The following is a 13,046-nucleotide window of genomic DNA, read 5'->3' as shown; positions in this document are numbered from 1 at the left end:
TATTAGGAAAGTTTAATGTACTTTAACAAATAAATTATCATTCTGAGACTTCTTTGCATAGCACTCCTAGATAAATTCTGATCTTTTCTGGATGCCATGTCTTCCTCTAGTTTGGAGGTATTTATTTTTGAGGATTAGTCAAATAATTTTTTAAAGGAAGATTATTGAGGAAATAAACTTTCTGGATTTTGGCCTTTCTTAATTAGGTAGATTTTTTTAGATATAGAATTTTAGATTTAAAGCTATTTTCCCTCTAAATCTGAAGGCATTGCTTCATTGTCTTTTTGAGCCTAGTAATGCTAATAAGACTTCACAATAGAAAAAGTGTCAGGGGGTACAAACAACGTATGGACAAAAGACCAATACAAATAGCCAATCCACACACAAACTGAATTACTAGTAAATGGGAATCAGACATTAATGAGAACCCATTTTCTTCCATCAAATTGACAAAGATTATAAAAATGGTAATAGTCAGCATGGACACAGATTAGAAAAATGAGTATTTGTGTACACTGCTAATGGGTCTGACACTGGAACAAAATTTCTGGAGAACACATTTATTTTTTTATCTTGTTTTTATTTTTTGAGAGAGAGAGAGAGAAAATGAGCGCTGGAGGTGAGGGGTGGGGTAGAGAGAGGAGTAGAAGGAGAGAGAGAATCCCAAATAGGCTTCACTCCCAGCGCAGAGCCTGATGCAGGGCTGATCCCATGAACCTGAAATCATGACCTGAGCCAAAATCAAGAGTGGGATGCCCAACTGACTGAGCCACCCAGGCCCCCTGGAGGGCACATTTATAATACTCAGAAATAAAATCATTACTTTTACCTTTGTAGGTGAGTTTTTTGTTTTTTTTTATTTCAGCTGGAAACTTTTTAGTTCTTCTATTTTATCTTTGGGGTAGCAAAGTTTCATAAACATGTTTAGGTGAAAAGCTATTTTTATTTATCAGCTCAGCACTTACTGGGCCATTTCTACCTTTTGTTTTGTTTCAGCCTCAGGGAAATAGTTCTTTTATTTCTTTAAAAATTTTTCCCCCTGCCTTTAGTTTTCCTGATTTTTTCTTTCTCAAGTTATTATTAGATGGATATTTGTCCTCTCATATGGATCTATTATAGTTTTTAAATTTTCTCTCGTCTTTTTTGGTCCTTTGCTTTGTATTCTTTTTTTCCCTCTCAATTTTTTTTTTTTTTTTTTTTTTTTTTTGCGGGGTGGGTGGGACTTCTGGGTGACTCAGTCACTTAAGCATCTGTCTTTGGCTCAGGTCATGATCCCAGGGTCCTGGGATCAAGCCCCACATTGGGATCCCTGCTTCACAGGGAGTCTACTTCTCCCTCTCCCCCTCCCCCTGTTTGTGTTCCCTCTCTGTGTTTCTGTCAAATAAATAAGTAAAAACTTTAAGTATATGAAATTGGTATGGACATTATTAAGATAGTTACATGACTTAACTATAATTATTTACAAAATAGACACATTATGGGAAAAATCATGTATTGTTGGCAAAAAAGATTATTTTTCTTTTTAAACACTCCTAGACTGATTGGCTGCATCAGTCTGGTAAAAAATTTTCATCCAAAAGATGCCAAGATCTTTTTCCATGATCTCACATTGCTACCCATTCACTTTTCACACACGGAGCCTTGTTCCTGCTGGGGCTCACAGTCAAATTTTAGGCTACATTGATCTCATCACAGTGAAGCCATTACACTTCTTCTGGTCTTCCTTACACATTTGCTCCATGCATGCTTAAAATCTGGGAAAAACATACTCATGGGCTGGTGAAACAAAGAAGCAGCAATTTCCTTGCCTTATTCCTTGGCTGATGATGAAGTAGAGAACATGATGTGGTGATTGGAGCCAGACCTAACCCTGACCATGGGCATTGCAGCCTACCCAAACCTAATTAAGAAAGATCCTGAATAAACTTGGGTGAGAGCCAAAATCACTAGCTTCTTCAATCAATATTTTTGATATAAAAATTAGCATCTGGGCTGAATAAAAGGGAGCACTGTTTCATGTCACAGCAGAAAAAAAAAAAAATCTCTCCTGCTTCTACCCTGACCTCCTGATGTTGGCTATTTGATTGATTTGTATCTGTGATAATTTTCAGAGCAGTTGACTTACTCATGTCAAGTTCTGTCCTAAGCTCTGTCACAGGAATCAGCCATTTCCAAACAGGTAAGTTGGTCTCACTTGTTCTCTTATTCCTGGAAAGAAATTCCTGGAAAGAAATACAACATTCTCAGAAAAAATAAAGCCAGACCCTGTTGGAGCTTTGGAAGTCCTCTTTACACACTGCTAATCCCCTGTAACACACTGGCCTTAGAAGATGAGTCCACTCTTAATCTCTACGAGGGTGTCCAGAGGATAATGTATGTCGGAGTTCTTAGTAGAGTGTCTGGCACATGATAAGTGTCCAAAAAATGATTGACTTGCTGTCTTTCAAGACACCACATACCTGCTTTAGAAATAATTCCTAGTCTTGATCCAGGAAATTTGCAGGTGGAGTATGAGATAAAGAATGAAAAGATTAGGGGCACCTGGGTGGCTCAGTGGGTTAAAGCCTCTGCTTTCGGCTCAGGTCATGATCCCAGGGTCCTGGGATCAAGCCCCGCATCGGGCTATCTGCTTGACAGGGAGCCTGCTTTCCTTCCTCTCTGCCTACCTGTGGTCTCTGTCTGTCAAATAAATTAAAAAAAAAGAATGAGAAGATTAATATTTGACTCATGTCCATGCCTTTGTTATCCTAAAGACTCTTAATGAGGTTGAGACAAATTCAAGGGACTGTTGAAGACATCTCTACCTTTTAGAGAGATTCAGTGAAATATTTCCTAATAAAATCACAAGATTTCTGGGGCTTGCTTTGAAGTAAACTGTGAGTGGGGGAAATAGATGAAAATGATTAGCTATGGACAGATAATCTTTGAAGCTAGGTGACAGATGCACTTGGGTTCATTATACTATTCTCTCCCTCTTACTCTATGTTTACAATTTTCCATTCTAAAACCTTTTTAATGGAGATGGATTAGGAATAGTTATTTTTAAGTGGATGGACTGCTGTCAGTTCATAGCTGAGTCCCTCCCCCAAGAAGTGCCTTTGGCTGAATGGAATTGTCTTGGAAAGGTAATGCCCTCCCCCACACTTCTAACTTGGTAACCTGTATCTTATGATTAGTTGACGGCAGAAAGGACATAGAAGCCTGACTCCCTTGCTTCACTTTGAGATAATTCTAAAGGGTCATCTCCCCATGGGAGTGACTAAGACCTTTCTATGATGAAATCATAATTAGGCTTCTTCCTTTTCCAATCCTGTCTCATCGCTCTATCTTACCTATAGTTCCATTGTGTGTGGCCTCAGTGGTGTGTTGGTAAAGGTTTAACATGTGGCTCTTCAGATCCTGAATGTGTAGGGTTTGCCAATATCTGTGGTGTAAATGCTTCCAGCATGGCCAATTTCAAGCTACCAAAGTGATGTAACAGAAGGAGGAGTTGGGAATAGATGAACACAATTGGTTCTTGTGACAGAGTTCAAGCCAGTGCCAGCCACCCTTGCCCATTTTCCTTAATGAAATTCTTAAATGCAAATCTTTGAGTCTCTATTTAGGGTAATCCAAACTAACACAGAACCATCAATTATTTTTATATTGTCTATTTTGGTGATTTGTCTATTAAAAAAATAGCATTTCACAGGCAAAATGAAATGAAATTGGTCACCTCAAATGTTTCAGTGAAACACAGACACACACACTCATACACAATACTGTAAGACAATGTCCCATAATAATTGCTTAGATACATTTTAAAATACAGTCGCCTTTTAATTTCCAAATATTACACAGCTGCATAAAGTGTTCTGAGAAAACAGACTTCAAATATGTTGTTTATATGGAGACCAGGAAAAATGGCCATGAAATCACCAGAGAAGTTCAAAGTATAATTGTTATTATTGCCATAAATCCAAATACAGGAAATTAAGGTTTCCTCATCAAAAATTTTAAGTCAGAGTAAGCCATTTGTAGTATTTGCTATCTCTGTAGAAAATACAGAGGAGCACTGCATGTGTGAAGAACTGTTAAAACTTTCACCCGATTTGAGAGCTGTTGTTGGAATAAGTAAATAATCAGAGGCAGATTATTCTTAATATTCAATTTTGTAAAAAGAGAAGGTACCTGGAAAATGGGAAGAAAATATCCCACTGAGGAGAAAAGGTTGGAATAATTCACTTTACTTCAGTAGTATAAGCACCCTTGATTATCAACAGAGAATGAGGACAAAATTTCTGTTATTTTGCTAGAGACAATTGATCTATGCAAACAAAAGCTCCAACAATGGTTCTCAAATTAGGACATGGATTAGAAGCACCTGACGAGGCTGTCTAAACGTAAATTTCTAGGCACCACAGCTATTCTTACTCAGTGGAAGTCTGGCTGCAGTCCCAGGGACCTGCATTTTGATAAGCTTCTAGCAAATTCTCAAGCCCATGGTGTCTGTCAAAACAAAACAGCTGAAAGGCAATATAATCGAACATCCACGATAACACAATTCATAATGGGATTAGGGACATATCTCACCATTTCCCTGTTAAGCAAATATATCCTCCCTACAAATATTAGTCTGAATCCTTTATCTTCTGTTTCACTGAAGGCCACTTTTAAAACATCTGCCATCTATCTATCAACCAGCCAGAGTCTCACCTGTGTATCTTTACATTCTTGCTTGCTCTTAAAGGAAGGGTAAAGCGTGGATATGTGTCTGTGCATGCGTGTGCATATGTGCTTGTGCGTGAATGAGAGGAGGGTTGGGGAACATAACAGAGTTTTCTTAGGAAATTCTCTTAACAGAACTCACCGAAGGGACATTTTGAACTGTGGTATATTTATTGAGACTCAATAATCCCTATTGATTTAAAATTGTGGTTTTATAACCTAGCAGTAGGTGTTTTCTTGTAAAAAGTAAAAATTCTCATGATCACCCTCTTAAACAACCTCATTCTATATATGACATATACTCTTCTATTACCAGCCCTATGAGATCTGGGTCTCTCCTAATGGTCTCAGGAAGCATTGCATTTGGTTTATAGTTGTTCTCCTGAGTGATTCCCTCTGACAGAGATAGTTTTTCATTTTTTTCTTTAAATCTTGCACATGAGAATGTAATAAATTGTCCTAAGACTCTGGGATCTTGATGAAGCAGTAGTAATGCCCGCCCCCCGCCTTATTCTTCAGGCCAGGTGGATAAATAAATATTTTCCTATCATGAGTTAGACTCGGGATCCCCCATAAAAGTCATAAAGATGGGCGAATATAGCAGCTCACAAAGACACCCCTCTAAATGCTTAAAATTCAAAGGGTAGTTGTGAAGGTGTATATGAAGATCATGGACATCTAGAACGGAAGGGGAGGTTTATTGCTTGCTATACCTCAGTAAGGTCCTCTTCGTCTACTGTTCCTTTTATAGGACTGAAGACATTTATGCATTTTTGGACAACTAACTAGAATCAATTTCATTTAAATGCACATTTTCAAGAGAAAAGACCTTTTTGGGGACATGGATACCACATGTATTTTCTTTGCATAGTTACTGTGCACTGATGCATTGGGAAGAATTAGAATTTAGTTACCAGAATTAGTCACTGGAGGGGGAAACTGCATTGTGAGAACTCACTTCCTCTCCTCTTCCATTGATAGTGATCCTTACAAATGTGTGTAAGAAACCTTATTGTTGTGATCTACTTTTAAACTGATATACCTAATAGGGGTTATACTCTCCCCATAAACAGCTTTCCACACTGCTCATCTTTATCCTTTAATCAGTTGTGAGCAGCAGGCGTGTTGCTCTCTCCAACACCAGTGTGCCTGGCTGGGCTTCTGTCTCAGGGTACGGCATGAAAGCTTGGGTCCATCTGTGTCACAAGTCAAGCCTCTCTTGAAGTGATTTGTTTATACTGTCATTTGATGGAGTGGAATGTTCTGTAACTCATTCGAACTAGTATAGAAGCTTTGCTAAAAGGTCACCACTGCTCTTTTGAGTTTCCAAATCTGGGAACCATATGGGAGCTTGTTAAAGATAAGGTTTTCCACTGGCTTTTTCCATACCAACAAGAACCAATTAGCAAAATGGTACTATTCCAGATAAATTCGTGTTCACATTTAGAAAGAGAGACGGACAGACAGAGGAAGAGAGAGAGCGAGAGACAGAGAGAACTCAAGGAAATTACAGTTCTTTGCTCAATAGTGTGTAAGCCCATTTTATACCAAAATTGGATTGTGTGTGCCAGCAGACAGTAAGGACTATTTAATAGGCCTGAATGGGGGTGTCAGTCTTGAAAAAGTTGAATAGAATTTGCTTTTAATGTCATTTTTGGATCAATACATTCAAGTATAGTCTTGTGAGTCAACTCTAAAGGAAACTACATCTCACCATTTACTAAAAATTTAATAGGAAAATGATAACTCATTCTTTAAAGTAATAAGGGTTATGTATGCAAGCTAAACATTCACTCACATGGCACCAACAACCTTCCAGTTGTCATAACATTACAGCTTGAATCTAAGCCTACAATTGGCTTGTGTTTGCTTTCTGCCCCCTTCCTTATGAAACAAAAGTCTTGAGTTTTCCAAACCTCAAAAGCTCAGCTGTAAAACTGTAGGAGACCAGCAAGAGGAAAAGGAACGTTTCCTTCAAAGACGTCTGGAGTCACTGCTGGCCAGTTCTGCTCTCTCCCTCCAAACATTAACTATGGCTTTTGACACTCGTCCTTGGAAAAAGTCCAAATGTGGCAAATGGTAGAAGCAACATTTCTTTACCCTCCTGCCTGGAGCTCCCCACGATACGGAAGAGTTCTAGCGGGGGCATTCATGGGTGAAACAAGGAGGTCAGCTCCTGTCCACCACGCTTGCTCACGTCTGCAGATGAAATAAATACACCCATAATGAGATCTACTGAATTAAAAATCAAAACCCTCTCATTTGGTTGGAATGCCTGAAAGAGTCTGGACCAGAGAGTCTGCACAGTAGCAGTGAAAACACAGGCTCATTGCCATTAAAAATGTTCTAGGAAGTGTGTGTGTGTGTGTGTGTGTGTGTGATGTATTGTAGCAGGATACTGGGAAAGGAGAAAATTTTTAAAATCTGGAACCATATTTTTGTCTCTGCCATCCCAAGCTGGAGACATTAAAAACACAACATTTCCTTCAGTTCAATTAAGCTGGTTTGGAAACCAAAATTGTCCTTAGGAAAGGGGGAGAAATCCATTTATATTCCTTTTGAGGCAAAAAGGGGGGGTTTTCTGGCAAAGTCTTTAGGTGCAATTCAGGACCAGGAGACTTAATCATCCAGTTCAAAGCTTGTCTCGTCGTAGAGTTCGGGGCGCGCTGACTTCCTGTGCCGAGAATACTTCAGTTGTAGGAGATCACCCATTTCATCCAGGTTTTCCAAAACCTGCAAAAAAATTGCCTTCCATCAGTTATTCTTTAAACCCCCTACACCCCACGGAGATATAATCTTCTATTGCCAACTTCCTTGATTTTAAAGAAAAGGAGAAGATCCAAATCACTAAGGTGTGGCTTATAAACCAGCCCTCGAGGAATGTTATATGTTAATTCATTTTATTTCATATCCTTTAATAGTCTACCCCACACTACAAATATTTAACTTATTTTTGGGGTGTGAGGAGAGGAATAAAAGCATTGGACCCATGCTTACCCTTTCAGGCTTTATTTTGAAGTTTAATGACTTACATATATGTTTTAAAAGATTTTCTTTATTTATTTGATAAAGAGAGAGAGAGAGAGACAATGAGAGAGGGAAACCAAGCAGGGGAGTGGGAGAGAAACAGGTTTCCTGCAGAGCAGGGATCCTGATGTGGGACTCAATCCCAGGACCCTGGGATCATGACCTGAGCCCAAGGCAGATGCTTAACGACTGAGCCACCCAGGTATTCTTAATGACTTATATTTAAACTTGTGGAAGAAAGAGGTAAGGTTGCAGATTATATTTGGGTTTATGTCCTCATGACACAGCAAATCAATCTGGTCAGGGGCAAAATGGAACATTGCAGGAGCTGGTTAGTGTCCTCTTCTCCCTCCGATACTGCCCCACCCCCAGCACTTAAACTTAAACTCATCTCTATGTTCCATAGAGTTGTAGGACTTAAAACCACAAGGGACCGAGAACTCATCTGTTTCAGTTCTCTGCATTCAGGCAGATAAATGTATCCTCAATTTTCCAAAGCAACAACTGAGATGGAGAATAGACAAATGTTATTTTCCCATCTAGTATATCACTGATCTTATGGTATTAGGTATGCCTTTTAAAACTTGTTAGGCCATCTTGACCTGTCAGATGAGGAGGACAACATTAGGACCTAATGTTTTGAAAAAGGTGCAGATGTTTGTTAATTCTGGAATGAATGACTGGTGGGACTTATGGACTTTCCTCTTTGGGAAGTCTTTCAAATGTATCAAGTTTGATATCCACCAACATATGAAGAGTCTTTTCTTTCTGGGTGGTAGCATTATAGGTGGTTAAAATGTTTTTTTACTTCAATGTACTTCCTAATTTTTTACATCAAATCTAAGCACTAAGACAAAGTAACAAAAGTTATATTTGAAATGACATCAAACTAGAATAGTGTCTATTGTTCTTGGCTGAAGGTGGAGATAGAGTAACTCAGAGTGGGGCATCTGCATGCTTGGAGGAGATGAGAGACAACTCATGGAAGGTGTGGGAGAACATAGGATTTCTAGTCGTTTTAATCTGTCTTTTTAACTTCCATTTTGGTATCTGCTATAAAATGTACACAATATCTTGACAGTGCTTATACAACTTATAAGTGGATTTATGTTGAAGCCCACTATCAGATGGCCCAGAGGACACGTGTACTCAAAAAAGGCAGGCATGAATTACAGAAGAAGCATCTTAGTAAGAGGGAGCTGGGAAGGGCTTCTTCCCACATTTGAACTTGTGCTCGAGATGACTCTAAGGAAGCAGAGACCAGTCGGGGTTGATGTTGTTCTGAGTGGGTCAAGTTCAGAGATTGGTTCTATGCAGAATTCTTATGGGTCAGGTGGGATGACTAAGATGAGGTCATTTGTAAAGGAGCAGCCATAACTCATGTTAGAAGAAGGAAATTCTAAGCCATTTTGTGTATGTAGAGTGGCCTCATCTCTGCCTTGGTCCAAACATGGTTATAGAAGGAACTTGTCTAGTATATGTATTTTCTGTGAGTGTTATGTTCAGTTAGCTACTTCAATGTCTTGGTTATTCAAGGGTCATTTTTCACTTACCCATATGTGCATATTAAGAAATATGCTCACAATTTTTTATTGATATAGGTGCCTGATTTCAAAAGTTCTGAAGCATCTGTCTACATGATGTCTCCGTGCTCCTTCCAAGCCAACTATTCAACAGGATTAAGAACGTTTGAAGAGAACCCTGAGGTCTGATGTTTCCAGAACTGGGTATCCATGAATACCTCAATGCTGTTGGGGTCACAAAAAATATAAACTCCCCACTGCTGTCTACCCCCTCTTGTCATTTCTGAGAGCATGCTCCCCGGTCATGTCCTTTCCTCTCCTATGCCTACTGCCTCTCTCTCATTACTTTTTTCCTCTCTTCATGTGTAAACATGCCCAAGTCTTTCAAAGGCTTTTATAAACTATTTTTCTTTCTTTTGCAGTCAAGCTTCTTGGAATATCTGTCTACTATTTCTTTTTAAAAGAAACAACTTGTTAAAATTAATTACTAGAAATATATACACATATTGGAGAACCTAGACAACATAGAAAGCTATAAGGAACAATGCAACAAAGTTCACCCATCATCTCAAAACCTAGAGTTAACTCAGTTATTAGTGTGTCATGCAAGAAGTTGTTATAATGTATGCACTTTGTAGTAGGACACTGGTTTAAGTCCTAAGAATGTAATGGAGAAGCAGAAAGAAAATACACTGTGTATATAATTTATTATTTGAACTCAAAGTATTCACTTTTTTATTCTTTGTAGAACTATCTCCTAGTGTATGTATATATACATACATACTACATATACACACACATACAATCCATAATACATGTTATATGTGCATGTATATTACACCTATACATATAATTCATTCCATCTTCATGTAGAATAACTCAGTCATATATAATGAATGACTTCATATAATCCCATATATAATTCCCACCTTCATGTTCCACAGTTGTCTATATTTCTTTTCCAAAATGAATTTATTCTATCTGTTATCACTAGTCGCTTATTTATTAGTATCTGCTCTAAGAGTTTTTGCCCCAGGGTTTTGCACAATAGTAGACACTCAATATGTTTGCTAAATTGCTTGACACTAGGAGACAGTTCCATTGACTCCAAACCAATTGAGATGGTTTAGTTGTCTTCTCTCACTCATTTCCATAAAGATCAAAACCAAAGGACAGTGAAATGTGGTTTTGAAATCATTAAAACCCAATGTAGGTCTGGATGATATGATGGACCTGTCTTTGCCAACATGTTGGTTAGTTGGGTCGTATTTTCATATGATGGGCTTGGTGGCTCTAAAAGTGTCAGTTTGTGAGTGATTGTGGCTGAAATAGCACATCAGATTAGCTATTGCATTTAAGATCAAGTAAATAGCACAACATGTGGCTACTCAGTCAGTCTTTTCTATGAAACCAAAACACTGCCTTGAGTCAAGTCTCCACTAAACTCATTTTTCTTTCCTATCCACTGAGTTGACCACATTGTTGGGCATTGTTGGCAATCCCTTGTTTTTCTGCAGTGAGTTTTATGAGTGTTGTTTTCTAAACCACCAAGAGAAACCCAGGGAGCCCCAAGCTAGCTCAATAAAAGAACCTGCTCACAATGCAAAGTGCCAGTACCAGAGGTTCTGTTGGCCTGTGGGTACTCACTGTGTCTAGCATCTCCCGGGTATGTGCTGCTGAAACACAAAACCGAGCCCGAGCTTCTGCAAGGGGAGTAGCTGGAAATCCAACGACCACCACCCCGATTTTTCTATTTAATAGATGCCTTGCAAAAGCCCTATGGGAAAGGTAAAAAAGAAGGTTAGCTGAGAGATGACAAAATTATGTGGCAGGAAAAAGAGTGTGGTTAATCGACTTTTCTGATAACAACAAATAGAGATGATTGAAATTACTAAACTTCTGTTACGTGTAATTGACAAGGAAATGGGGACAGTGTCTTGATCGCACCCATAGCTGAGGGTGCATATGATAGGGCCTGGCATACCCATTAGAGCATTGTGAGTACTGAGTCTTTGACACTGAGCAGAAAATGCTGATGTACAGGACCCTGGTTTAAGGAGTCAGCATTGATATACAAATTCTTTGTCTGCAGGGTTCCTAGGAACAAAAGCCCAAAAGCTAACAAAATGCAATTGCATAAAGAAAGAACATATAGTAAGTGCAAACTTGTATGTTTTATAAACCTAATACCAATAACAGAGCATGAAAATTTCAAGAAGCCTATACTTAGTGACTATAATTTGAGAACCAGGATCTGAGGGTCTGAAAGGAGATAGTCCCGAGCTGTATTATCACTCCAGAGCCGTATTTTTCCCCCATTAAACCAGAGGTGAAAAATAGTAAGGGTCTCCTCATTTTTTGTTGTGTGAATAAATCCACCCCTGTATGTTCAAGGATGATAAACCCATTGACTGAGTTAAAGGGGGAACGGGGTAAGAGGAATTCAGGGAAGAAATGTGTACATACAGAGAGGCTGGCCCTTGGATGCAACCTGTAGAATGTAGGTCATAACTATAAAGCTTTTTGACACAGGGTGTTACAGATTACAGGGTATAATGTTTCTCCGCAGTGATTCCTTGCCTTTATCTTCTTCTAGACTTTTTTTTTTTTTTCAGAGCTAATCTCAGTAATGGTTCTGGAATATCAAAATCTCAAAAGTCTAGATTTTTTGTGCTAAGAGCCAACGTCAGACAAAAAGACATGCGCCCCTATGTGAATCTTGCCCCACATTGTGCTCTGTTGCTTTCTGCAGGAAATCTTACTTACTAAATGTCTCTGCCCACAAGCAAGGTAAATGCCTCAGATCTTCTTAGCATTAAGAGGCTCCTGGTGTCCTTTTTAAGGCTGGAAGAGGACAGCAGCACCACAGAAACCTTCCAGTCGTAACTCAGGAAGAATTCTTGAGCCAGACATGGAGAACTAGCCTGTCCGTTTATTCATTCCTCTTGCCATGGAGCTGTGTGTCTTTTTGGTTGCCTCATGGAGAATGCATGTTATCAATGGAGTGGTGGAGATTGCAAGGTCTAGGGAACACAGTGTCTCTGGTCCCGTGGCCCAGCTAAGAAGAGATTCACCTTTGATTTGGACAGGGAAGATTAACAAGAAGATGAAGCTTTCTGAGAAAGTTAGAAAAACAGAGGCTGTGCTTTTTCTTGTTCACCCTATGGAAGGCTGCCCTTGGAAAGGCACACGATGAGAGCTCATAATTATCTGAGAAACAAGGCAAGTGCTTTTATTGCTAGACTACAAACCACCTGACCCATGATCTCAAGCTAATTTTCAGGACTCCCCAAAGACCATTTTCACTGTCTGCATGTTTCTCTTTGTACCAGAGGAAGTGAGTTTTGCCAAAGAATGTAGAACAAAATATAGGACTGTTGATTCATTAGGCTAATCTGAGGCCTCCCTGGAGCACTTTCAGCCTTAAAATTTACACTACTAATCCTGGCTTCCTTTGGTTGATGTGTCTGATTGCCCTGAACATTTTATATAATGAGCCTCTGGGTTTGTACTCCCCAAAACAAATCAGAGCCTGTAGTGTGAGTTGAAAGAAGCTGAGCTACATAGATAATAATAATAAGTGGTTAGTAATGCATTATGGGCATCATCATTGTACCGCGTATCCTATCATCCTGAAAGTGTATGACGAAGCCCATGGAAGGAGAATGTAAACTCTGTATCGGAGACTAAATATAATATATTCTTGATTATTCAAATGAATGTTTTATGGGTGAAATCACATGATACCAAATGTTGCAGAAGATTCCAGTGGTTGAGTCGCAATGAAAC

The 13,046-nt window shown here is 39.0% G+C and overlaps 1 protein-coding gene across 1 annotated transcript in view; it reads right to left on the bottom strand.

The window, feature by feature from the left end:
- Positions 1 to 3,798: 3,798 nt before the first annotated feature.
- Positions 3,799 to 13,046, bottom strand: part of SPTLC3 (serine palmitoyltransferase long chain base subunit 3) — a 138,411-nt gene continuing 129,163 nt past the window's right edge. The window contains exons 11-12 of the mRNA XM_032859192.1: positions 10,905 to 11,034; positions 3,799 to 7,440 (exon numbers count right to left, since the gene is read on the bottom strand). Of these exons, the coding sequence (XP_032715083.1) occupies positions 7,327 to 7,440; positions 10,905 to 11,034 (244 nt within the window). The 3' untranslated portion in view covers positions 3,799 to 7,326. The remainder of the gene's footprint in view (positions 7,441 to 10,904; positions 11,035 to 13,046) is intronic.

The sequence above is a fragment of the Lontra canadensis genome, unplaced genomic scaffold (assembly GCF_010015895.1).
Source record: "Lontra canadensis isolate GAN:19392208 unplaced genomic scaffold, GSC_riverotter_1.0 scaffold16, whole genome shotgun sequence".
Lineage (NCBI taxonomy): Eukaryota > Metazoa > Chordata > Mammalia > Carnivora > Mustelidae > Lontra > Lontra canadensis.
The sequence above is the reverse complement of the archived record's forward strand: the minus strand, read 5'-3'. Positions and strand labels throughout refer to the sequence as shown.